We start from the raw sequence: 27,173 nt of genomic DNA, 5'->3' as shown, positions 1-27,173 counted from the left end.
AAAAATCCCTACTTTTGGATTCCTCCACAAGTGGTAACATTCTCTCTATGTCCACCTTATCGAACCCTTTCATTATTTTAAAGGCTTCTACCAGGCCACCCATCATATACTTATCTAGCTTCCCGTTAAATGCGTTTATTATAACTAACACGAGGCACAGTGAAGCTATGTTGACTCCTGTTAACAGGTTATTATTGTGCAGAAAATCTTCCAGTTTTCATCTAATAATCCATGTCATTATTTTAAATGAGATTGATGAGATTGGTCTACAGTTATCTGTTTCTGATTTGTGGAATTCTTCATTTAGTTTCACTGAAAATAGCCCTTTTAAGATTACGAAGCTTCTGGTCTCTGGTTTATCTGAATCCCAGATTGTGCACAATTTAGCCATTCTCTGATCGCAGTCCCCCAAATGTTGCCATGACAGCCATGTTTCTAACTCTTTGTTAATTGCCTGTTAGGATGACTTAATTGTCATCTGTTTACAGTCAGCACATGCCCCCTTATAAGAGACACAAATAATAAACTAAATCATAAATCATTTCAAGGAAGCCTATCAAATTAAATGATGATGCGGATTCCAGTAGTAGTTGATGAATGCGAATCCCTCCGGTGCCCACTGTTCACGGAAGTGTCAATTATAAGCAGAGGACGTAGCGCAGACATAGCTGTGGCTGAGAGTCAGGACAAGCCAAACCCCCCCCGCCCCGCCGCTTGACTGTGCGCTGCCTGCGACTGTGAATAGTCACCTTAAACACACCCAGGAGTAGTCCCCACAAGGAGGTCCTCCAACCTGCTTGCTGCTCCCTCCCCACCTGTGTGACTGAGATTCAGGAGCAAAGGACTGAAGTGTAGCCAAAGGTTGGGGAACAGCCCTTTCAAACAGTGATGGTTTTGTTTTTCTATACATTAGGACGAATGCCAGCTTAAGATGAGCAGTGCCTCTTGTGGCTTCTCAATACTGAGTGAAGAGGCCTACTTTGCAGTTACCAACTCTTGACTTTTCCTCTTTTATCCAAGTGTCGGCTGAAGCTTGCAGTCCAAATTAATTTGATAACTCAGCTTTAATTCTGGAGGGGTAGAAGTGAAACATAGAGTTACACTAAAGTTGGGTGAAACTTGGAGGACCGTATGCAGTTCTGGCTGGTATGTTATTAAAAAGATGTAGAGACTCTGGAGAGGGTGCTCAAAGATTCACAATGATAATACCAGAACAGGCAGGTTTATACCTAAAAGGAAAGGATGGGTCTCCTCTAGGAATGGGTCTCTTTCTCTTGCAAAGTGAAGGTTGAGGGGTGACCTCATAGCGATCTTTAATCATTGGAAGGTCTACAAAGGAGACAGAATGTTTCCACTTGTGGTGAAGAGCAAAACTGGAGGCCATCAATACAAGGTAATCACCAAGGAATCCATTAGAAGAAACTTTGCTCACCAAGAGTGGTGCCAAATAGAACTTGCTATCACAGGAAGTGGTTGAAGTGAGCAGTATAGATGCAATTAAGCTGGAGAAGGATCAGAGGGTTTTGCAGAAAGAGGTAGATTAAGAGGCGTGTGCAGAGCACAAACAGGGGCATGGACTGATGGGGCTAAATGACATCTTTCTGTGCTGCATATTCTACGTGACTATCACTGAACCAGCAATGGCTTGACATTTACTGTCTTGGAGACCTCTCTTGCAGTGCTTTGCTTTCACTCTGGTTATAGTATAGCTGCAAAGTGATGCAGTGGAAGCTTTGTAAACTTGTAATAAATGCACATAAGGGGAAGCCAGATAGACAAATGAGAGAAAAAGGAATAGAAAGGGAATGTTGTGAGAGTGAGAAGAGGTTTGTGTGGAGCATAGACCTGTTGGGCCGAATGGGCTGTTTCTCTGTTGTAAATTTTATGCAAAAGAATTGGGGCAATGAATTATTTGGTGGAACTGGTGGTTGTTTATCTCTTTGGGCCATCCTGAAAGGCTGTACGTTTTTTCTTGTGATTGTTTCATAGGTGTTGGGTGCCCTTTGCGTGATTTCTACTGGTGTGATAAGTGTGTTAATTGAAGATCATAAAACTTTGATTTTGGGTGTGTGTGCGTGTGTGTGTCACTCTGTACAGTAAAACAGAGTGTCCAGATTTTTGTTCTGCTCTGGCATGGTTCCACTTTCTCATCATGGAGAACAGTAGCCACTCAAACTTTGGTTTGTTTTAGTTTTGTGCAGTGCTGACTGGCAAGTTGCCACAAGATTCTGCTACTCTTAATATCCAGTGCTTACGTTGGATACTTGGTGCAAGTCAAAGTCCGTGGGATGGGTTCTCGATTCGGCTGTCCTGGCTCTTCAATCCTAAAAGTTTGGTGGAAGTCGATGTACAGAATCACAGGGACCCCATTTGTCCGTCCAGCCATTCAGAAAGAGCCTATGGTTTTGATTTCTGTCTGCGCACCCCTGCATCCCCTTCAACCCGGCCCCGAATCACAGCATCGTTCTGCTTCTTCAATTATTCCAAAGTTCTTCTCCACAGCCCTGCTGGGGTGGTCCATTCTATGAGCTCTTCAGTGTGTTGTGCTCCTATCCAACATCAGTCCTAAAATATGCCTTTGGCTACTTTTGGAGATGGAGCCCTTGCCTAGCTGTTGATTTTGAGGTTAATGGAAAATTGAGAAGCTTATGCTTTAACATTTCCAAAGAAGATGGAAGATCACGTTCCTCCAATTTAGGCCACTTGCCCATTCCTGGCTTCCTTCGATCCGCCTTTAGTAGCTGTGTTAGTTGCCGAAGTCCCAGGCTCTGGACTTCCATTTCTTTAACATGGGAGTAGATAAAACTCAAAGGCCGTTCAATAGAGATTTCTAAAAGTTTTTGGCAGAGTGCACAGGAACGACTTGCCTCTGGGTGGGGGGGTGGAGGTTAGTAAGGAGTGGCCAATCAATTTAAACTCCTTGCTGAGACTGAAGTTAGGAGTATGGATTGCTTTGTCATATCATGGAATAATGGATCAATATTTTAAGCAGAGCTAGACCAGGCCAGGGGTGGGGGTGGGGTGGGTGCTCTCTGGCAAAGAGCTAGCATAGACTTTGTGGGCAGAATGACCTCCTCTGCAGTGTCACCTTCTCTGGTTTTGTTCCTCTGTCGGCAAGGGTATTAGAATTGAGCCCTACGCTGTCTTCACCTATCTAAAGCATGTGCACTTGCTAGGTGGGGCCTGGGGAATGATCTTTGTCCATATTTGTTTACTTCCTCCCCTCCTTCACCCCATTTGCTTCAAGTGTGGCACCTCCTTTTGTTTGAGATGAGCGGGCTCAGATCTTCCTGATCATGTGCCTGAGCTACTCGCTGAGCTAGTCCCGAAAATACAAGCAGAAAATGATTTCTATTTCCCTAGCGTCATTCAGGACCCTGGGATGTCCGAAACACTTTACAGCCAAAGCACAGTTGTCATGTACCACAGCACGATCCCACAGGCGGCATTGTAATAATGACCAGATTTTTTTTTAAGTGTTGATTGAAAGATGAGTATTGGTCAGGATGCCAGGGAGAACTCCCCTGCTCTTCTCTGAAGTAGTGCTACAGATATTTTACGTCCACCTGTGAGAGCAGACGGGCCCCAGTGTGACGACTCATTTGAAAGACATTGATTGTGAGTGTGTTCAGCACTTCACTGAAGTATTGGGCTAGATCCCGTGGTCTACATCACTGGACTTGATCCTGTGACCCACTGACTCAGAGATGCAATCGCTACTCTCTCAGCCACAGCTGGCACCTTCAAGCCTAGTGCTTTGTTGAAACAACAGTAACAACTTGTATCTACATAGTGCGGTGATGTAGCAAATAACATCCACAGAAGTGTTAGCAGACAAATATCTGGCACCGAGCTATGTGACGAGATATGAGCTCAGATGACTAAAAGCTTAGTCAAAGAGGTGGGTTTTAAGGCGTCTCTTGAAAGAGGAGAGAGCAGTGGACACAGACTCGAGTGTTTTCTGTCCGTGCTCCCAGTGACCAGCCGTTGTCGGTCTTGTAGACCTCTGCACTCATCGTGCCCTTGTTGAGTCATCCTGCCTCCCTCCCCCAACCCCGGCCGAGAAGCACTATGATCGAGAAGAGGTTGAAAACAAAATGATGATGGCTGAGAGAAATTAGTAACTGTGATGAGAGAATATTTTGGTCCATGGACTTTTGCATCTACACAATGTGGGGGTTGGGTGCTGTACAGGGGTTTGGGCAGTGGTGAGTATGGGGAAGATTGAAGTGTGATAGTAATGTTAAACAATTCATTGACTCATAGTCACAGTAGAAAGGAAACAGTGCAAAAAATAATCTTCAGATAGAGAGCCTTCAGCAGACTCGATGTTAACCAATTTCTTGGCTCCCTAGAGGCTGAGATTTTAAAGCCATTGCCCAATCCCTGTCTTGGGTGGGTGTGAAAGATCCCATGCCAATATTGCAAAGCAGACTGGTGAGTGGGGTAGTGGTGGAAGGGTTTTCTCCAGTACCCTGGCTAAAATCAAAAGATGAATCAGATATAAAATGGAAAAGAAAAGTTTTGCATGGCAATGGGGGAAAAGGGTGAGGTGGGAGAGTGGGTCTAATTGGATAGCTCTTTCAAAGAGACAGCACAGTAACAGTGGCAAATGGCAGCCTCCTGTGTACATTTATGGTTTAGTAAGCAGTAGTCAGTGGAAACAGCAGTGAATGATATTGATAACAAAGCTGCTTTGTGGTTTTGGAGAAATATTAGTAAGAAGGAGAGGACATTAAATGGAAAGTGGAAGTGAGACAAATGCTATAGATACAGAGTGGGCCCATCCCTGGAAAGGGAGATTGGTTAACCCTCAGTCTGCTGAGGAGCCTCACCTGGGAATATTAACATGCTTTTTCCGTTTCTACTTTTACTGCTCTGCATTTTGTCATTTTTTTTTAGCATTTTCAGTTTCCTATTCTGTAAGTTATGGATGAGCAAACTGCACACGATTACTTCAGTGATCAGAAAATGGAGACAGTTTTGGCCTGTCTTTGTCCATCCAGCATCCACAGTTCTCTTCCCCTTCCCCTCTCAATATCGCTGCATCGAACTGTTAATTTGTAGCATCTTGCAGCATGGAAGGAGGCCATTTGGCCCATCATGTCTGTACCGCCAGCTCTTTGAAAGAGCTAGCCAATGAGTCTTGCTGCTCTCGTCTTTCCCCTGTAGGCCTGAAAATTTTTCTTTTCAAACGCATATCCAATTCTCCTTTTGAAAGTTACTTTTGAATCTGCCCCTTTCAGACAGTGCAATCTAGATAGTAATAATCACCTGCATAAAAAGAATTTTTCCTCATCACCCTTCTAGTTCTTTTACCAGTTATCTGAAATCTGTGCCCTCCGGTTACCGACCCGACCAACCCCCCCCCACCCCTGGCCAATCGCCAGTTTCTCCTTCTCAAAACCCCTCATGATTTTGAGTACCTTGGGGGGGGGGGGGGGGGTGCAGTGGCGTCGTGGTAATATCACTGGACTAGTAATTCTGAGGCCCAGGCTAATTCTCTGGGGACCCGGGTTCAAAAAAAATTTCAATTCAATAAATAAATTTGGAATTGAAAAGCTAGTCTCAATAATGGCAACCATGAAGCCATCAGCAATTGTTATTAAAAACCCACCTGGCTCACTGGTGTCCTTTAGGGAAGGAAATCTGCCATCCCTATCCGGTCCAGCCTACACGTGACTCCAGACCCGCAACAGTGTGGTTGACGCTTAACTGCCCTCGGAAGTGGCCTTCAAGACACTCAGTTCAAGGGCAATTAGGGATGGGCAACAAATGCTGGCCTTGCCAGCAATGCTTGTATCCCATGAAAGAATATAAAAAAAAACCTCTGGCAAATCCTCTCTTGCTCTTCTCTGCCGCAAGGAGAACAATCCCAATTTCTCCACTCTCTCCACACAACTGAAGTCCCTCATCCCTGGTATCATTCTAGAAAATCTCCTCTGCACCCTGCTTAAGGTCCTGAAATCTTCCTTAAACCATGGTACCCAGATTTGAACAGGGCACTCAAGCTGAGACCTAGCCGGTGATTTATAAAGCTTCAACATACCTTCCTTGATTTTATACCCCTTGACTATTTTTAAAACCCAGGAGCACATATGTTTCCATAATTGCTTCCAATACTCTACCTGGCAGCCTGCTCCACATTGCTGATAAAAACAAAATACTGTGGATGCTGGAAATCCAAAACAAAAATAGAAATACCTGGAAAAACTCAGCAGGTCTAGCAGCATCGGTGGAGAAGAGCAAAGTTGACATTTCGAGTCCTCATGACCCTTCAACAGAACTAAGTAGAAATGGGAAAGGGGTGAAATTTAAGCTGGTTTAAGGAGGGGAGGGGGGGAAGAAGGGGTGGGGGGGACTGTTGGGACAAGCAAGCAGTGATAGGAGGAGATAACCAAAAGATGTCACAGACAAAAGAACAAAGAGGTGTTGAAGGTGGTGATATTATCTAAACGAATGTGCTAATTAAGAATGGATGGCAGGACAAGCTAGGTAGCTCTAGTAGGGGTGGGGTGAAATAACCGATGGGTGGAATATATTTAAAAATAATGGAAATAGGTGGGAAAAGAATAGAAAAATCTATATAAATTATTGGAAAAAACAAAAAGGAGGAGGAGGAAGAAACAAAGGGGATGGGGATGGAGGAGGGCGTTTAAGATTAGCTATAATCTTATTGAATGGTGGAGCAGGCCAGAGGAGCTGGCTGGCCTACTCCTCCTAATTCGTATTTTGGTATGTATGTTCCACCTCCTGTAAAACTCTGCATACAGTTAGGATAGCCCAAAATGCTGGGATGCTGAGAGTCAACAGAAAAAAAATCCAGTGGGAGGCACCATTTTCAGCATTCTTTTCAACCCTACAGAAGGTATTATCAATGGCTAGTAGTGGCTCACATCTAAGTCAGAAGACGATGGGCTTGGGATCGAGTCCCGCTCCAGAGACTTGAGCACATAATCCAGGCAAGCCCTCCTGTGCAGTACTGAGGGCATTCTACACTGTTGGTGGTGTTGCCTTTTAGATGAGATGTTAAAACCAAGGCGCCCCCCCCCCCCCCCCCCCCCCCCCCCCCCTCAGATGAGTGTAAAAGATCCCAAGGAACCATTTTGAAGAAGAGCAAGGGAGTTGTCCTTCAGTGTTCTGGACCAATATTTGTCCCTCAACCAATACCCCTCTCTTTAGAAAAAACTAGGTTATCTGGTTGGTCATTATCACTGGTGCACAGCAAGCTCCCACAAACAGATAGCCTGCTGCAGTTCCTACAGTGCAACAGTGTGTACGTTTCAAAAAGTACTTCATTAGCACTTTGGGACATCCTGAGATCATGAAAGGCACAATGCAGATACCACACTGTCTCTGTCTTTCTAAATCCCTTGACTTGAGATTTGCTGAAGTCTCTAGATTTCTCTAGAATGTTCCCTGAGGCACTGGATGCCATCAAACGACTTTTTTTTAACCTTTTCATGTTTGTTGGAGCTTTTCCAGTCCATTTACTGCATTTGACAACTGACGTTTATCCCCACACTAACACAGAATCTCTTGCACTTTCCCATCGTCCCAACATCCACCACCCCCCCACAACTCTGTCTGTTTTCTCTTGTGAGTGCACCTCATTTTAACAATGTTGAAGTACGTGCTACTTATGTATGTAATGTACAGTGCAAGTCTGCGCATTATCGATCTGATCGGTGCTGGATCAGCCTGACTGGTTTAACTAATGGTGCCTGTTACAACTGAGTGATTTACAGGTATTTCTGAGACTGGTGCTCAGAAGAGAATGTCACTGGCATAATTGTTGTTGATAAAGTACTAGTAGATCTGTGAGCATTTAGACTCATTGACCTCTGCCGACTCCCCAGCAACATGTAGTAACCCCCCAGTGTGATTATCTTAATTTCATAGCATTGCATAGCACTTGGAGTCCAGAACCAGGCTGTTTGTCCCAGCTTGGTCTATGCAAAGTTTATGTCTCCTCCCATCTCTACCTCATTCACCCTATCAATATATCCCTCTATTCCCTTCTCCCTCACTTACTTTCCTGGCTTCCCCTTTCTGCTATTCGCCTCAACACTTTTTGTGTTAGTGAGTTTCACATTCTACCTACTCTTTCTGGGTAACGAACGTACGAATCAATAGCAGGAATAGGCCACTTGGCCCCTCGAGCCTGCTCCACCCATCAATAAGATCATGGCTGATCTGATTGTAACCTGAACTCCAGATCCCCATCTACCTCTAATAATCTTTCACGCCCTTGCTTATCAAGAATCTAACCACCTCTGCCCTAAAAATATTCAAAGGCTCTGCTTCCTCCGTCTTGTGAGGAAGAGAGTTCCAAAGACTCACGACCCTCTGAAAGAAAAAAATTCTCCTCATTTCTGAGTTAAATGGGTGACCCCTTAATTTTAAACCCCCACATTCTTTCCACATCCACCCTGTCAAGATTCCTCAGGATCTTGTATGTTTCAATCAAGTTGCCTCTTGCTCTTCTAAACTCCAGTGGATACGAGCCTAACCTGTCCAACCTTTCCTCATAAGGCAACCCACCCATTCCAGGTATTAGCCTAGTAAACCTTTTCTGAACTGCTTCCAATGCATTTACATCTCTCCTTTAATAAGGAATCCAATACTGTCCTCTCACCAGTGCCCTGTATAACTGAAGCATAACCTCTCAACTTCTGTATTCAATTCCCCTTGCAATAAACAGTAACATTCTATTAGCTGTCCTAACTACCTGTTGGACCTGCATACTAACTTCTGTGATTCATGCGCTGGGACACCCAGATCCCTCTGCATCTCAGGGCTCTGGAGTCTCTTACCATTTAGGTAGTATGCTGCTTTTTTTTATTCTTCCTGCCAAAATGGACAATATCACTTTTTCCCCACATTATACTCCATTTGCCAGATCTTTGCCCACTCACAACTTACCTATGTCACTTTTGTATTCTCCTCATGCCCTCTTCACAACTTCCTTTCCTACCTACCTTTGTGTCATCTGTAAATTTAGCAGCCATACCTTCGTCCCTTTATCCAAGCCATTGGTGCAAATTGTAATAAATTGAGGCCCCAGCACTAGTTACATCCTGTCAACCAGAAAATGACCCATTTATGCCTACTCTCTGTTTCCTGTTAGCTAGTCAATTTTCTATCCATGCCAATGTGCTACCCACTACACCATGAGATTTTATTTTCTGTAATAACCTTTGACCTTATCAAGTGCACTCTGGAAATCCAAGTACATCCACTGATAAAGAAGTGTCTCTTGAATTTCTTATTGGATTTTTTGTGACTATCTTGTATTTGTTGTCCACTAGTATTGATTGTTCCTACATGTGCGCTGTGTCCCTATCTGACCCCTTCATAATTTTAGAGACCTGTGTCAAGTTGCCTGTTTTTTTATTCTTTGCGATGTGGGTGTCACTGGCAAAGCCAGCATTTGTTGCCCATCCCTAATTGCCCTTGAAATAAGTGGCTTGCTAGGCCAATCCAGGGGCCAGGTCAGAGTCAACCACATTGCTGTGGATCTGGAGTCACATGTAGGCCAGACTGAGTAAGGATGGCAGACTTTCTTCCCTAATGGACATGAATGAACCAGATGGGTTTTTACGAAACTTGATGGTCAATGTTATTGAGATTAGCTTTTAATTCCAGGTTGTATTATTTGATTTTAAATATCACCAGCTGACATGGTAGGATTTGAACGTGGTCCCCAGTGCATTACCCTGAGCCTCTCGATTACTAACCCAGTGATGTTATCACTATGCCACCATCTCCCCTTGTCAATTATATTCTAGAGAAAAAAGCTTGTTCAGTCTTTTCAATAGTTATAACTTAAGTGCTGGGCTCGTCCATGTCAATCTTATTTTGCACCTTCTCCAGTGCCACAATATCCTTTTTTAATAAGATGGTGACCTGAGCTGTGCACATGACTCCAAGGTTTAAACACACAGCTCTAATCAAGGTTCATAAATTTAGCATAGCGTCCCTGCTTTTTAATCCTCCTCTGAAAAGCAAGAATTTTTTTAAAATGGTTTTGTTAACCTAATTATCAGTTTTAGATAAGTTGATGATTTAAAATACTGTCTTTGATTGTCCGGACTGTATATAAACCTTTTTAAAAAGAATGCGCAAACTTTATGCTATTTAGGCCTTCTCGGTTTGCATGTAGGGTGTGGGCTGGGGGCGGGGGGAGGAAGTACCTAATTGACATCGGGTGTGAGAAAGTGCAGTACAAAATGTTATAACAAGATTTGATGAGGAACATAAGTGAGAGGGTAATTGCTTTTTTTTCTCTCTAGACCTTATTTTGGAAAAACGAACTTCTGTTTTTACAGCACCTTTTATAATCTCAGGAAGCCCCAAAGCATTTCACAATGAATAACTTTGTCAATGTAGCCACTGTTAAAATGTTGCAACGCAGCAAGGTAAAGTCTCTGAAAAACGGTTCTAATTAGCCTCTCTCAGTTGTGTGTCTGAAACTTGTTTTAAGTCTCTTGAGTCAAGCTACTGAGAGCGTCATGCAGATAGTTTGACTGGACATATTCATCTCTACCGTTCTTGAGATGTGTACTTCACTGGCTCCTATTGCACCGCTTGACTCATGTTGGGCCTTCTTGAACTATCATTCACCTTTCATAGTGACGGTTCTCCCACAGTAATGTTAGGTAACTTGGTGACTTGTGTTGACTTGGTGAGGATGTATGGGTGCAGATTGGTAAAGCACTAAGGTGTGGGGACCCCCTCCCAAGTGTGTGCTTCAACAGTGCAGAAGCTCAAGTCCATTCAATGTAGAAGCAACAGAGAGGGGAGACGGTGGCGTAGTGGTAATGTCTCTGGACTAGTAATCCGGAGGCCCAGGCTGATGCTTTGGGGACATGGGTTCATATCCTACAAAGGCAGCTGGCAGAATTTAAGTTCAATTAATAAATCTGGAATATAAAGCTAGTCTCAGTGATGGTGACCATGAAACTATCATTGATTGTTGTAAAAACCCAACTGGCTCACTAGGGGGGGTTGGCGATGGCATACTGATATTGCTGCTGAACTATTAATCCCGAGCCCAGGGTAATGCTCTGGAAATCTGGGTTCAAATCTCCCAAAGCATTTGAATTCATTAAAAAAAAATAACCATGAAACCATTGTCACTTGTTGTAAAAACCCATCTGGTTCACTAACATCCTTCAGGGAAGGAAATCTGCTGCCCTTACCCGGTCTGGCCTACAGAGCAATGTGGTTGACTCTTAACTGTCCTCTGAAATAGCTGAGCAAGCCACTCGGTTCAAGGGCAATTATGGATGGGCAACAAATGCTGGCCTTGCCAGTGATGCCCACATCCCATGAAATAATATTTTTTAAAAAAAGCTTCCAATTGATTGCCCATTTAGAACTATCCCAAATGCTGGGAGTATCAGTTTGTCGAGACCCCCTTGAGTGGGAGGAATTACAGTCTTCATCAACCTCTCCGGCTCCAGTCAATCCTAGACACGTGGAATGATACAGCACAGAAGGAGGCCCTTTGGCCCATTGTGCCTGTGCTGGCTCTTTGATAGTACTATTAAAGTACTATCCTTTAATCCTTCCTTTCCTCCGGGGTCCTTCAGGCTTGATAATACTGAAACAAAAACAAAGTGCTGGAAAAACTCAGCAGGCCTAACAGCACCTGTGGAGAGAAAGACAAGAGTTAACCTTTTGCATCCTTATGACTCTGAAGAAGAGTTTAGTCCCAGTCCCCTTTTCTCCAGGCTTCTTAATTTCCTTTTGCAAGTTACTATTGAATCACCTTTTCAGGCAGTGTGTTTGAATCATCGTAACTGGCTGTGTTTTTATAAAAAAAAACTTCTCATCTCACCTCTGGTTCGTGTTCTATTTATCTTAAATCTGTCTCCTCTGATTACTGACCACCCCCCCCCCCCCCCCCCCCCCCCCCAAACCACCACCCTCGATGGAATGTTTCTCTTTATTTAATGAACTGATTCTCTCTGTGATACTGTGGATTGGCTCTGGGCTTGGATTACCAAGTCTGCCACCAGAAGCACAACGATGTTCCCATTGATCTGTCGCCGGGCGTGTCATCTTGGAGACGAATGGACCCTAAAAAGACTGAGCTTTTGCTTCATTGCTCCACTGTCAGAATTCAGTTATTTAATTTCGTTCTGTTAGTGAAGTACCTTTCTTCATTCTCTTTTCTCTGGTAATTTAATGCTCCCGGAAAATATATAAAGCCCATTTGTGTACCCTTCAATCCACTCCATCTTTTTGGTATCAAGGACTAAGGGACCCAGTTCCCCCTTATTTCTGATGATGCTAGGGATCAGTCTTGTGGTACTGCGCTGCTTTGCCTCTGGACTTTGGATGAATCCCTTGTACTTAGTGATTTGACCCGACCAGAGCACCAGGCGTCTCCTGTTCCGAGCGTCGCTGATTTGCTGCGATACAGTTCACTTTAGGTGCCCCTCCAACACCTCTAGGGCCATGCCCAGTGTGGGCACGCTCTCTGACATGCCAGCCCAGATGAGTGAGCAGTGCCAAGGCTTATTGGCACTGGAGTTATCATGGCCGGCTGTGTTTGTGACCCCGGCTGTGCACCTTTCAGTGGGAACCCTGCTGACTCCACACGGGAGCTGTGTCTACAGTCAGGGGGGGGGGGTCAGTGACCAAAGGATATGGATTTGAGATCATTGGCAAAAGAACCGAAGGAGGAAGAAAATTATTTTTTAAGCACTGGGTGAATTGCCTTAAAGGTGGGAGCAGATTCAATCCCAATTTTCAAAAGGGAATTTGGATTTATACTTGGAAAGAAAGCTGCACGTTTCTGGGGAAAGAGCGAGGCAGTGGTGCTAGTTGGGTTGCTTTCCCAAAGAGGCAACGGAGACACGATGAACGGAACATAGGAGCAGGAGTAGGCCATTCGGCCCCTCGAGTATGCTCTGCCATTCAATTAGATTCCAGCTGATCTACCTCGACGCCATTTCCCCACGATATTCCCATATCCCTTGACGCCTTTGCTATCTAGAAATCTATCGATTTCTGTCTTGAATATACTCAATGACTGGGCCTTCACAGCTCTCTGGGGTAGAGAATTCCAAAAATTTACTGCCCTCTGAGTGAAGAAATTCCTCCTCATCTCAGACCTAATTGGCCTGGCCCTTTTTCTGAGACTTGTCCCCTGATTTTAGACCCCTCCCAACAGCCCCCCCCCCCACCCACCCCAAACAAAGCCAGGGAAACATCCTTCCTCCATCTACCCTGTCACGCCCTGTAAGAATTTAGTAAATTTCAACGAGATCACCTCTCATTTTTTCAACTCTCGAGAATACAGGCCCACTCTCCTCCCCCTCCCCCCCCATAGGACAATCCCACCATCCCAGGAATCAGTCTGATGAACCTTAGTTGCACTCCCTCTATGGTGAATATATCCTTCCTGAAGTAGAGACACCAAAACTGGATGCTATACTCTAGGTGCAGTCTCACCAAGGCTCTATACAATGCAGTGTGTCATCTTTACTTCTGTACTCAAATCCTCTTGCAATAAAAGCCAACATACCATTTACTGTTTGAATGAGTGCCTTGTGTGCTGTAAGACTCTGATTCCCCATCCTCCCTCCCTCCCTCCCTCCCTCCCTGCCGCTCCAACTGATTATTAGCTCAGAGAAGTCCGATAACCACTTTTTCACAAGGTCAGGACACTTCATGAAGCAATCACAGTTTCTCTGTGGAATGCACATTGTTTCTGAATGACAGAAGGAGGTTGAATGTGGATGTGAGGAAAGTGATGATTTACAACGAGGGTACTTGTGTCACCTAAAAACTGAATTCCAGATATAAGAAAGCCACAACACACTCCCAGTCTTCACTCTGCCAAACTCCTCACTTGCCAGAGATCCATCTCTGTTGGAACTGAACACTGCGTTCATCAGTCATTGATGAAGCAGCTGAAGATGGTTGGGCCTCAGACACTACCCTGAGGAACTCATTTAGCAATGTCCTCGAGCTTCGATGATAGGGCTCCAACAACCACTGTCTACTTTTGCATGATTCCAACCAGTGGAAAGACTCCCCCACCCCCAGCCACCACCGAGTTTCCTATTGACTGCAGTTTTGCTGGGGCTCCTTGATGCCACACTCGCTCAAATGCTGTCTTGATATCAAGGGCAGTCACTCTTCTCACCTCTGGAGTTCAGCTCTTTGGTCCATGTTTGAACCAAGGCCTGGAGCTGATATGGCCCTGGCAGAACCCAAACTGGGCATCAGTGAGGAGGTTATTGCTGAGTGAGTGCCACTTGATAGCACTGTTACTGACACCTTCCATCACTTTGCTGGCGATTGAGAGTGGACTTGACTGGGTGGCAACTGGTCTGGCTGGATTTGTCCTGGTTTTTGTGGACAGAGTGTACCTGGGCAATTCTCAGATTCACATTGCCTGCCTGGTAGATGCCAATGTTTTACTGGAACAGCTTGGCCAGGGGCGTGGCTAGTTCTGGAACACAAGACTTCAGCTCTACAGCTGCGATGTTGTTGAGTCCTATAGCCTTTACTGTATCCAGTGCACTCAGCACTCAGGATAGCTCTGTGCAGTTAATCAATAAGTAAAAACTAATTTTAAATGAAGTTTGAGCAACATTAAATAAGTTTTAAAAAACTTATTTTGATTACTCGTTATTATTTGTGTTCGTTTGCACAGTACATCTCCAGGGAGCTTATAACTCCCAAAGCTGTGCTACGAAGTATTTTCTTTTTTAAAAAGAAATTCATCTGGCATTTTCAAAACAAAAAAAGTTGCTTTTTTTTTTGGTTTTATTTACTAAATGATTTGAAAATATGGCCTTTGTTAATGATTTATTTCCTAAAGGTGGCGGAGGGAAGAGGAAAGGCCGGAGTAAAAAATGGAGAGAGATGCTGAGGTTGCCCCACGTCAGTCAGTGTGAGGACTTGCGACAGACTATCGGTAAGCTACCCTCGACTTGAGGAAGTGCCCTGGTTCCAAACTGTGATACTGACGATGTGCAGCTTCTGTTGTTGTCTGTTCGCTATGTGTAAGACAGGCCATGTGATGGCTCTCCTGGTCTCGATTTTAAAATTCTTATCCATGTTTGCATCCATGTTTCCCTCCATGGCTTTGTCCCTCCTCATCTCTGTAAGCTCCTCTAGCCGTACAGCCCTCAGACCTGCGCGTTCCTCTTATTCTGACCTTTTGCGTATCCCTGACTGTAATCACACTGCCACTGGCGACTGTAATGTCAGATAGTTCATGGCAAAACTCAGGAATTTGCTCAGTAAACCTCTTCACCTCCCTCTCCTCCTTTTAAGACACTCCTTAAAACCTACTTTTTTGACCAAGCTGTCCAAATAACCTCCTCATGTGGCTTGCCCACACTTTTGTGAAGTGTCCTGGGAGGTTGATGTTAGTTGTTTTTGCTGGGTCCCAGCAGTGAGCGCAATTGCAGTGAAGAAAATGGCACCTGTTTGTTAATGAAGGGTCATTCAAATAGGATTTCTCTTTATATTATTAAACTGTGTTCAGTAACCCTTCATTTGTAACTGATCTCACTAACAGTTTGATTATTCCTTCGTAGTGGATGGATTACCGTAACCAAGAAGCTGGGAGTTTGTAGCTTCAAGCTTGAGATGTCATGCTAGGTAATAGGAACCAATGGTGCAATCCAATTGATCATGTTGACGATATTAGAAATGCAGGTCCCTTTAAGAGTAAACCAGGACTAGCTTCAGAGTGAATTGAGAGCAGGTGTTGCTCATTGAAGCCTGCACTTAAGAGCTGGGTTTTTCCCCCGGTCATGGAATTGGCTTCTGGACAGGGAGAGAATCCAGAAGGGAAGAGAGGAAACTGGTGTTTATACTGAACAGTAGTTTAACAATAAAACAGCTGAGATTCACAGCGTGTCTTCTGCTGCCTGGTTCGGTAAATGGATATCCACTTATTAAACACATGTACCGGATGGTCTGCAAGGATCCACGTGAGGATCTGATTAGTCCATTGTACCAATCAATGCTAACCTCCTGACTGCGTTGAACAATCAGCAATATAAGGTGTTCGCTGGAATCATATAACAATTATACTGTTAAGTTTATATGTACGAGCTATTAATTACTGTTAGTTGATGGAAACTGACAAAAAGTAAGTCTGGGGCCGTTACCTTACGTGAAGTAAAAGTTTGAGAGATTGCACAATAGTGAGGACCTGTGCTGAGGCTTGGTCTGAAATACATTACTTGGGAAAAGGAGAACGAGCTTAACTCCGCACCCAACTGTAGGTAGGTAGCCCAGTTAATAGGGTTGGGTAATGAATCCCTTTCTGAGACTCCAGTGCCAGCAGCATCCCTTGCACAGAACGAAGAATGATTAGAAGTAATTATTAGCCAGTAAGGGATCTATTTGGATCTGGCTGAAAAAGTTTTTCCTCATGCCCCCTCTGATCTTTCTACCAATCACCTTAAATCTGTGCCCCCTGGTAATTGACCCCTCAGCTAGGGGAAACAAGCCTTTCCTGTATCTAGGTTCCTCATAATTTTGTACACCTCAATTAGGTCACCCCTTAGCCTCCTCTGTACTAAGGAAAACAACCCCGGCCTATCCAATCTCTCCTCATAGCTGCAATTTTCAAGCCTTTGGCAGCGTTCTTGTAAATCTCCTCTGGACTCTCTCCAGAGCAATTATGTCCTTTGCTGTAAGGTGTGGGTACATCCACAGTGCTGTTAAGAAACGAGTTACAGGATTATGACCTGGCGACAGTGAAGGAACAGTGATATATATTTCCAAATCAGGATGGTGAGTGGCTTGGCGGGGTGGGGGTGGGGGGGGTACTTGCAGGTGGTGATGTTTCTGTCCTAACCAATATTTATCTCTCGATTGCTTCATTAACTGTAAAGCACTTTGAGATGCCCTAACGTTGTGAAAAGTGTTGTATCAATGCCAAGTTTGTCAGTGTCTCTTTGGAAAAGAAATGTTACTGCTGTTTCCTGTGTAGTCAGATTCTGCAAGTTTGGTGCAAGGAGTTCAGCAACAGAATTTGCTGTGGTTATTGATTGCATCAGGAAAGGTTTACCCATCTTTAGAAGGCTGTTGACTCTTTCCGATTTTTCTCATGCCCCTTTTAGTTTGGAAACGAAACATCTTTATATTAAAAAAAAAATCACTCCACCTTCACAGTATGCATCATGTTTTGGTAAAGTAACAATGATAAAGTAATGATAGTGCCCCCGAAACCTGGATCTGAGAAGCCCCTTTCTGTCAACAGTGAGCAAACTGACACGAAATTTGGGTCAGCAGTAACTTGAGCACGACGAGCTTCCTGATCTTACCCTAGGTCTTTGGTGAAATTTCCTGCATCAGCTGTCAGATCGGTTTCTTCTTGGCGTTTGGCGGGGTGGGTGGTGGTGGGGTTGCTGGGGTGTGGAGGGGTTGCGGAAGATCAAGGTTTCAGTAATCGTAGGAGCCAAACAGCCACAAAACGTTGGGGCGTTTAACAGGTCCCTGGCTGTTCGTGGAAAGGGCTATCAAAATGTGAGTTATGCACCCACCAGTCACAGAGTTATTTGAAGGGGGAGCATGATTTTCTTTGAAAAAAAGTTGCAATGTCAAAATAAAGTGACTGGTGAAATTCCATTTCCCTTAGATTTTTAACAAAAAAAACCCCTCCTGAGGTATGCTGTTAAATACAGCAGCGAACCCCAGTGCTGATATTAAAAAAAAAAGTAATAATAAAAAAAGAAAAAACTTGCATTTATGTAGCCTCTCCCATGACCTTGGGATGTTGCAAAACACTTAACAGCCAATGAAGTGCTTTTGTGAAGCAAAAGCAGAAAATGCTGGAAGCAGTCAGCAACGTTGGAGAGAGAAAAACAGGGGTAACTTTTCAACCTAGTGACTTTTCGTCTGAAGATAGGTTACCAAGCTGAACCATTAACTCTGGCTCTCTCCGCAGGCGCTGTCTGACTTGCTAAACACGGCCAGCGCTTTCTGTTTATTTTACTTCAGATTTCTAGCATCCGAGGTATTTTGCTCTTGTGCAAGTGCTTTTCGGAAGTGCAGTTAGTCACTGCTGTGCTGGGGAAGACAAGACAGCTGATTTATGTGCAGTGAAGTGTGATGGTGTGACATATTCAGATTGTCTTGGGCTGTACGTGGAGTGAGTGCTCTGAGTTTATAACATGAGGGTAAGGTTCAGGTCGGGCCACAGGTGGTAGAATAATAAAATACAGCCCAGAAGGAAACCATTTAACACGTTGAACCGGTTCAGGCTTTTTGAAAGAATGTTTTTTTTCAAATTTATTCTTTCATGGGATGTGGGTGACTGGCAAGGCCAGCATTTGTTGCCCGTCCCTAATTACCCTTACATTGAGTGGCTTACTCAGCCATTTTAGGGGGCAGTTAAGAGTCAACCGCATTGCTGTAGGTCTGGAGTCACATGTAGATCCGTCCGGATAAGGATGGCAGATTTCCTTCCCTAAAAGGTATTAGTGAACCAGATGGGTTTTTACAACAATTGATGATAGTTTCATGATCACCATGACTGCGACTAGCTTTCAATTCCTGACTTATTCCAGAATTTGAACTCCACCAGCCACCATGGTGGGGTTTGAATCAGTGTCCCCAGAGCATTAGTCTGGCCCTCTAGAATTTTAGTCCAGTGACAATACCATACTCCATTACCTCCCCTATTTGATCAGTCCTACTCTTTCCCCCATCACCTACTCTTTCCCCATAGCCCTGCAAGGGCAGTGGGAGCAATCTGCGTGGCTCACATGATCACACAAGAAGCTTATTGCAGTGTATGAAGGCAACCCGCTAAACTGCACCCCCCTACCACCACCCCCAAAAAAATCCTTGTGACAGTGCTAAGTGTGCATGGCCTTGGATGAGTTTGTTCGCTGATCCTGAGCAAATTCAGGACCGCGTGGAGCTTTATGCTGTACCCCTTGGCCATCTCATTATAATCCAGTGGTCTTGCAGCGGTAAATAGCTTGCTTTTGTCCCCAGTACAAGCTGCGTGATTTTTTGAGTTGTGTCAGTAAATGAGAAACATCTCGACCTTTGGAAGGGGAACATAAGGAATTTCAATCACAATGAGTGAAGCTGTAGGATCAGGATGTTTTAATAATCTTGGCTGGCAGCACTCGACGCAAGTTTAGCTTCCACTGGGCGTGAACAATTCAGGTTCAGCCCAGTGATGTTGCTTCTGACGGTGTTGGTAACAGTGCACTATTGAAATGTCTTCCACCCCGCCCAGTGGTGGAAGACCTGTTTCGGTTCCCTCTCCCTTATCTGTCCCTTGCACCCAGTCCTGCTTCCTTCCTGTCCTAGTGCTGACTACGTCATTTTAATTTTTGCTTTCACTATGAGAGTTTATGGGATGATCTCAGGGAATGCCAGTGGGATCCCTGATCTGAAAAGCCTTGTTCTTGGCCATCGAGTATAGAGTCAGATGTGAAGCACGAGGTGTTCAGTTAAAACATCCGTCTGCCCACAGTAGGAATCAGTGGACCTTCCCAGATAGAGGTCAAGCAATAAGTGAGTTTAAAAAGTGTGAAGGCTGCATTGATTGGGGGTGGAGTGAGTGAAGGGCTATAAAGGGGAAATGAACGTCAAATGCTCTACGTCCCTCCAATTATATGTCCTGCACTTCCTTTGCACCACTATTGATGGCCGCACCTTTAGCCATCTAGTCCCTGAGTTCTGGAATTACCCCCTTTCCCACGCTCACCTCAAAACTCCAAACCTTTTTGCCACTCTAGCTCTCTCTCCTCTTAGATTCTACTTAAAATTTCCCTCCTTGACCAAGATTTTGGTCAACTGTCCTCGTGCTTCATCGTCTCCTTTTGGCTAGAAGGAAGTGCGAGGGAATTCAGCTCAGATACCTGATCAGTAACCCATGACTCCCTCAGCAAAAGTGGATACCGGATAAGAATGGGACCGGGTTCTGTAGTCTCACTCAAAAAAAAATTACCACTTAAGCGGAGTCACTTGTTACATTTTCCAATTGCTATTTTTAACTAAAGTTTTTGAAACATGTTTTCTTCTTTTAGGATTTGCTTTAAACAATGTAAAGGACTGAAATAGTAACATATGAAATGAGAGGAAATAGTGTTAATGACACACTTGGTTTGCTGGTTTAACTCTCTAACATGTAGCTAGGTCCTTGTGTGATATGGCCAATGGTGCTTTGAATCTGGAAATGTGGTCCAAATACTAATGAGGTGATTGAAATGTACTTTGTTTTTCTGGAAGAATACCTTGATCAGACCACACTTAAGGGGTATAGTGTACAGCTGTAGCCTCCATATTACAATGAAAGATATTAGCACTCAGGAAAGATTGAACAGTTCAGGCTCGGTTCTTTGGGAAAGAGAAGACTGATAGAGATCTTTAAGATTATGAAAGGCTTGATTGGGTAGAGGCAGAGAAGACATTTTCACTTGTTAGGGAGTTCAAACCTAGGGGTCATAAAAATACAGTAGCCACTCCATTAGGGGTTTTACCCAGAGAGCACTGTGAATGTGCAACTTGCTACCACAAAGATTTTGTAGCAGCCTTCCATGTCTTAAGGCAATGGTTAGTGCCTTGGTAGTCAACTCTGTGTTAAGCATTGCCTGGTGTGACTCAGGCCCTCTCCTCTGGCATGGCAGTCTCTGCCGCATTTGCTGCAGAGGAAGACAATTGGGTTGAGAAAGATTGGCTGGCCTTTCTTTCTGTGGGCCAGCTGAGCTTTTTGTTTCTGCTCACCTCTTCCAATGACCCTTCAAACAGTCAGCCTCAGAGGTCACGGGCCTCGGTGACTGTCTGCCATTTTCGTATCTCGCTTGCAGGCATCCTTATAGCAGGGGTATGGATGTACAGGTGATTGTGATCCAGTGGCCAGCTCATCGTACAGAAGATCATTGGGTATACAGCCACCATCCATCTGATGAACGTGGCCAAGCTGGCGCAGACGTCGTTGGCTTAGCAATGGGTGTATGCTGATGGGATGAGCGCGCTCCAGGACCCCTGAGTTGGTGACCTTGTCTTGCCAAGAGAAAACGAGAATGCGTCTGAGACAGTGAAAGTGGAAACATTTTAGCATGTGTTGTCTGGTCACACCACTGTAGAGGAGTGTGCTGAGGACTTTAGTGTTCTCAGTCACGTTGCTATTGTTCCACACTCTTACTCAGCTTGGATGAAACAGCTGCAGCTTTTCTGATGCAGCCTGGACCTTGATATCTGTGTTCCTGATGTTGATGGTCAAACCAAACTCTCTCTACCAGCATTAGAGAGTCTGTCCATTTGCCACTGAAGATGTTTCTTGGTATGGTATGGCATGGTCGTCCAGCATCGTCAGCATTCAGGAACCCTCTGATGAGGACTTGGTACGCATTTGTCTTGGATTTCAGGCTAGCGAGGCTGAACAACTTTCCATCAGTTTTGGAGTAGTTGAGATGAATAGCATAGATGCATTTAAGGAAAAGCTAGATAAATATATGAGGGAGAAAAGAATAGAAGGACTTTCAGATAGGCTGAGATGAAGTAGGGTAGGATGAGACTCCTATGGAGCATAAAAACTATCATAGACCAAATGGGCTGAATGGTTTGTTTCTGTGCTGTAGTTTCTTCATAACATGGCAACTTTCCTTGTGTTGCATTCAGGTATTTGGGATTACCTTATTGTCTCATTGGGTTGATGCATTTCAGAGGTTGTAAATTTTTATTATACGATGTTATCGTAAAAGCTACATGTTTGTCTTGTGAACATTGTGCTAATAATCTCCTGCTTTGCATTAAACCACAGCTGCAGGATATGTAGACAAGAGGGTAAACGAATAAAAAGGCTGTACGCACTGGACAATCTGAGATCAGGATTTGGATAAAATAGTGGAGGAATAAGCCTCAGTTGTTCGAGGGCTGGTGCAGGCGACATCTCATCTTGTACTTATCTATTGATGGCACTTCCTTGTCTTGTAACATTTTTCCACCAAGAAGGATAAGAGCTTTGTGAACGGCTTCCCCTCCAAGTCACATTCTAAACCGTCTTGGACGTGTATCGCTGCTCCTTATCTAGAAATTCCCCAACTCTTTGTTTTTGTTCACACTCAGGATATGAGCATTGCTGCCAAAGCTGGTATGTATTGCTCGCCCCTCGTTGCCCAGTGAAAGCGGTGGCGATGGGCCTTCTTTGTTCTTCATACAACGTGAGTGGCTTGTTGGGCCATTGCAGAGGGCTGCTCAGAGATAACCACAACGGTGTGGGACTGGTGTCGCCAAGGGCCAGACCTGGCAAGATGGTTATGGACCATCTCCTTGATTGGTGCATTCCCTCCGTGATGGTGCTCCCACAATGGCGTTAGGTGTGGTGATGTAATGTACAGCAAGTTCCCTTTTGTAACGGAACATCAGTGAGCCAGTTGGGTTTTTATAAAAATCCAACAGATATTGATGGTCATTTTTGCTGACACTTGATTTTATTTTCAACTAACTTTAGATTCAGAAATTCAGACTTGCATTCCTTGGAGTATTAGACTGGATTTTCTGGGTTGCTACATCAGTAACACAGGCACGACACCACCATGCCTAACACCATTGTGGGAGCCCCACCATCAAGGTAACTAGCATTTTAAACAGAATGCTTACCACCATCTTCTGGGCAACTTATGGCAATTAAAGAAGCCTTGATGGTGCTGCCCAATATATTAGACGTTATTTAGTTTCTCACCTCTTCATCCTAAAAACAAGAACGTTACTTCAGGGGAAATGTGACTTGTGTTGTTGGCACTGGTGACAAGACACTGAGGCAGTCTGTGTTCAAATGCAGCCATACCTGGACAATATCCAGGCTTAGGTTGGCTAGTGGCAAGTAACATTTGTGCCACACAAGTGCCAGGCATTGAACATCTCCAACAAGAGAGAGTCCAACCATCTCCCCTTGACATTCAATGGCATTACCAGCACGGAATCACCCACTATCAACATGGGGGTTACCATTGTCTAGAAACTGAACTGGACTAGCCATATACTGTGGCTACAAGAGCAGGCTAGAGGCTGGGAATTCTGTAGCGAGTAACTCACCTCCTGACTCCCCAAAACCTGTCCAACATCTACAAGGTACAAGCCAGGGGTGTGATGGAATACTCCCTACTTGCCTGGATAAATGCAGCTCCTGCAATACTGAAGAGGCTCAACACTGTCCAGAACAAAGCCTGCTTGATTGGCACCCCATCTACAAACATTCACTCCCTCCACCACCGACGCTCAGTGGCAACAGAGTGTGCCATCTACTAGATGCACTGCAGGAATTCACCAAGGCTTCTTAGACAGCATCTTTGGCAGCAGATGGATGGGAACACCACCACCTGGAAGTTTCCTTCCAAGCCATTCACCATCCCGACTTGGAAATATATCACTGTTCCTTCACTGTTGCTGGGTCAAAATCCTGGAACTCCCTTCCCACAGCACATGGACTGCAGCGGTTCAAGAAGGCAGCTCACCATCACCTTCCCAAGGGCAATTAGGGATGGGCAATAAATGCTGGCCCAGCCAGCGACATCCAGATCCCATGAATGAATTAAAAAATAAGGTGCAGCTTGTGGCTATCTCTGTAACATTAATCAACCTCCCTCGAACTCTGTCCTTTTGTTTATGCTCTTTTCCCTTTTGATAGTTTGTCCAACAGTTGGGGATCCAGTTTCTGTAATTTCCTGGTCCCTCCATCTCCCTCTCCTCCTTTAAGACCCTCCTTTAAAACTCATCATCAACCAAGCTTTTGGTCATCTCCCAATCCTGCCTTGACCTGAGTTTCCATTTCTTATCCATGCAGCTTTGTGAAGCACCTTGCATTTATATAGCGCCTTTAACATAGTAAAAATGCCCAAGGTGTTTCAGAGGAGCATTAATCAAACAGAATTTGACATTGAGCCATAGGAAAAAATATTGGGCAGGTGAAGGACGTGGGTTATCAGGAACAGCTTAAAGGAGGAGAAAAAAATTGAGAGATGCTGAGACCGAGGCTGGGAATTCCAGAGTTCAGGGCCCAGACAGCTGAAGGCATGGCCCCCAAAGGTGTGGTGATTAAAATCTGGAATGTGCAAGAGGCCAGAATTGGAAGGAGTGCACAGACCTGTGAGGATGTTACAGGCGGTATATAAATGCAAGCTATTGCTGAAATTGGGCTGCTGAAAATATGACTGGGCGTGTGGAAATTATTTTTAAACAGTTTCAGAAGTCTTGGCAGTGACTTTTCGAACCTCTTGCAATTTTATTCTACCCACAAAATTGCAAGTTGGCGGAATTTAACATTAAAATGATCGGCTTTATTAATTTTTGTTTGACAAGAAATATACTTATTTCTGTGGCGCCTTTAATAATTTTGGGATGCCCTAAAACTCTTTGGAGCTAAATAATTACTTCTGTAGTTTATTTTATTATTCATTCACGGGATGCGGGCTTCGCTGGCTGGGTCAGCATTTATTGCCCATCCCTAGTTGTCCTTGAGAAGGTGGTGGTGAGCTGCCTTCTTGAACCGCTGCAGTCCATGTGGTATAGATACACCCATAGTGCTGTTAGGGAGGGAGTTCCAGGATTTTGACCCAGTGACAGTGAAGGAGCGGCCGATATATTTCCAAGTCAGGATGGTGAGTGACTCGGAGAGGAATTTGCAGGTGGTGGTGTAGTCACTGTTAGTGTGGCAGCAGTACGTGCATGGTAAACTCCCACAAACACAAATATGACCATGATCAGATAACCTGTTTTATTCGTGTTGTTGCTTGAGGGAGAATCTTGGAGAACTCCCACCTCTGCTCTTCAAAATGGTGATGTGGAATGTTTTGCACTCACCCAAGAGGGGCATTGAGGGCCTTGATTTAACGTCTTCTCTAAATGACGCCCCCTCCAACCATTCAGCACTCCCTCAGTACTGTGCTGAAGTGTCAAGTGCTCAAGTTCTGGCAGTGGGAACTCGAACCTAGAGCTATCTGACTCAGAAGTGAAAGTGCTACCCATTGAGTTCTGGATGACCCAGTTTACGCATGTAAATTTCTGTGGGAATCGATTCTTGTCGGCTAGGCTACAGTCTGCTGGCTGGTTGACTCAAAGTAACTCAACCCTGAAACCGAACCGCTGACGGTCAGCTGAGAATTTAAGAACGTGGTAACCTCTGTGGTAACCTGTCGAGAGAGAAACGAGCCAACGTTTCAAATCGATGGGCTTTCATCAGAGCATGTTATTTTTTTGGTGGTCTCTTTTGGCCTGATTATGCTAATTAAAAGCAAATGACTTGGTATCAAACCCTGTCATTGGTCCAGTGTCAAAGAACAAGCCTAAAGCAAGCCCTCACATATGGAAGATGGCTTCTATTTTTGGTCGCCCATTATTGCCTGCTGTACGGAGCTTAATAATATAAACGAGTCAACCTGCAAAAGCCAGAAGGATCCCCTTCCCATTATCTCACACGCTCTCCTAACCAAGTTAAAATTATCTCCTGTGAGCCCTAATGATATTGCGCTGGTGTTAATTGATTGGGCCATTGTATAAGCACTGACACATGCATTTGGCAATGTTTCCCAGGCTGTGAGGAGGAGTAACTTGTTAATTGGAAGGCCGCCTGCTGTTCTGTGAATCTGACATACACCAGTGTTGTGCATTGTGGAGTCGGTCTTCAGTTCAGTGGGTAGCATTCTCCCTCCCGATTCTGAAGGTCGTGGTTTCAAGTGCCATTCCAAAGACACACACACATTAAATCTCCACTGATGCATGCCCAGTGCAATACTGAGGGAGTGCTGAACTGCTGGAGCTGCTGTCTTTTTGGATGAGATGTTAACCTGAGAGCAGGCTCAATTTAATGTTTCTCAGTAGGTCACCTGTCACTTTGTTGTGCAGAAAGGACAAGTTAAGCCTCCCAAGGCTTTGATTAATGCCGTATCTTTATCCAAGAAACCCAGGGTTGCTGACCCACATTGGCTCCCATTTCAGCAGCGCCTCAGTTTTAAAATTCTCATCCTCGTTTTCAAATCTCACCCACCACCCGTGGCTTCCAGTGTTTCCCCCTAAGATAGCGTAGCTGCACAGAAATCTGGAACAAGCAGGCAGCAAAAAGGCCACGCACAGCTAACATTCTCTTTAAGAAGCGTGACCACGTGGCAATCTTAAACGGACCATGCAGGGCAACAAGCAGGCCATGCGCAACAAAGAGAATTTCGAGGGAATGTCGATTGTCCCTGACTGTCTCTCGCTGCTTAGCCCAAAACCCTGGAATTCCCTTGCTAAACTCAGTAACAGATTTTGATTGCGAACACTCCTGTGAAGCACTTCGGAATGTTTCACAGGTGCATTAAAAGCGCAATATAAATGCAAGTTGATGTTGATGTTGTTGATTTCTGACTCTGACTTTCCTGCAGTTTAATGGAAGAGATTCCTTGAGTATTGTGGAAGCTTTTTGTCTTGCGCTCGAGACATTTCTCAAGAATATAAACCCAAGGGAGACAACAGCTTTATACCGTATGAGAAGAGAGTGCTGATTAGTTGGCAAGTGGACTCCGATTGGTAGAGGTGTTGCCATGGAGACTGCACCAGTTGATGATGACTGACAGTTAACTGCCAAGCATTGTTTGAAATTTAAACCAGGCAGCTTGACTCTTATTGGTCAAGGCATTGCCCTGAGGAATGAGCCAGCAAATGGCTGTCACTTATTTTGTTTAGCTGAAACATGCGCAATATGTGTGCATGTTCTTTCTGTCCGCAAAGAGCGGGGCCTTGCGATTCCACTGCATGCAGAGTCAAAACACAGCATCAGTGTCATTGAGTGAACGGTAAATATAAGGTGAAGGTTGGAGCTACAGCTTCGGGGGAGTGGGGGTAGGAAGTTATTTTTCTTAAACATGTACTTTCTCATGGCAGGCACGTAGTGTGAACTAGTACCCTGCAATTACGCAGAATTTACAGCACAGAAACAGGCCATTCAGCCCAACTAGCCAGTGCTGGTCTTAACATTTCATACGAGCCTCCCCCCATCCTATCAGCATATCCTTTATTTAGTTTTCATGCGGTGAGTGGTTAGGATCTGGAATGCACTGCCTGAGAGTGTGGCGAAGGTGGGTTCAATTGAGGCACTCAAAAGGGAATTGGATTATTATCTGAAAAGGAAAATGTGCAGGGTTATGGGGAGAAGGTGGGGGGAGTGGCACGAGGTGAATAGCTCCTTC

The 27,173-nt window shown here is 44.6% G+C and overlaps 1 protein-coding gene across 1 annotated transcript in view; it reads left to right on the top strand.

Annotated features, from left to right (window-relative positions):
- LOC121277293 (G protein-coupled receptor kinase 5-like) overlaps positions 1-27,173 on the top strand; it is a 142,484-nt gene that overhangs the window by 10,677 nt on the left and 104,634 nt on the right. The window contains exon 2 of the mRNA XM_041186571.1: positions 14,846-14,941. Coding sequence (XP_041042505.1) covers positions 14,846-14,941 — 96 coding nt within the window. The remainder of the gene's footprint in view (positions 1-14,845; positions 14,942-27,173) is intronic.

This window comes from Carcharodon carcharias, chromosome 4, assembly GCF_017639515.1.
Source record: "Carcharodon carcharias isolate sCarCar2 chromosome 4, sCarCar2.pri, whole genome shotgun sequence".
Classification (NCBI taxonomy): Eukaryota; Metazoa; Chordata; class Chondrichthyes; order Lamniformes; family Lamnidae; genus Carcharodon; species Carcharodon carcharias.
The sequence above is the reverse complement of the archived record's forward strand: the minus strand, read 5'-3'. Positions and strand labels throughout refer to the sequence as shown.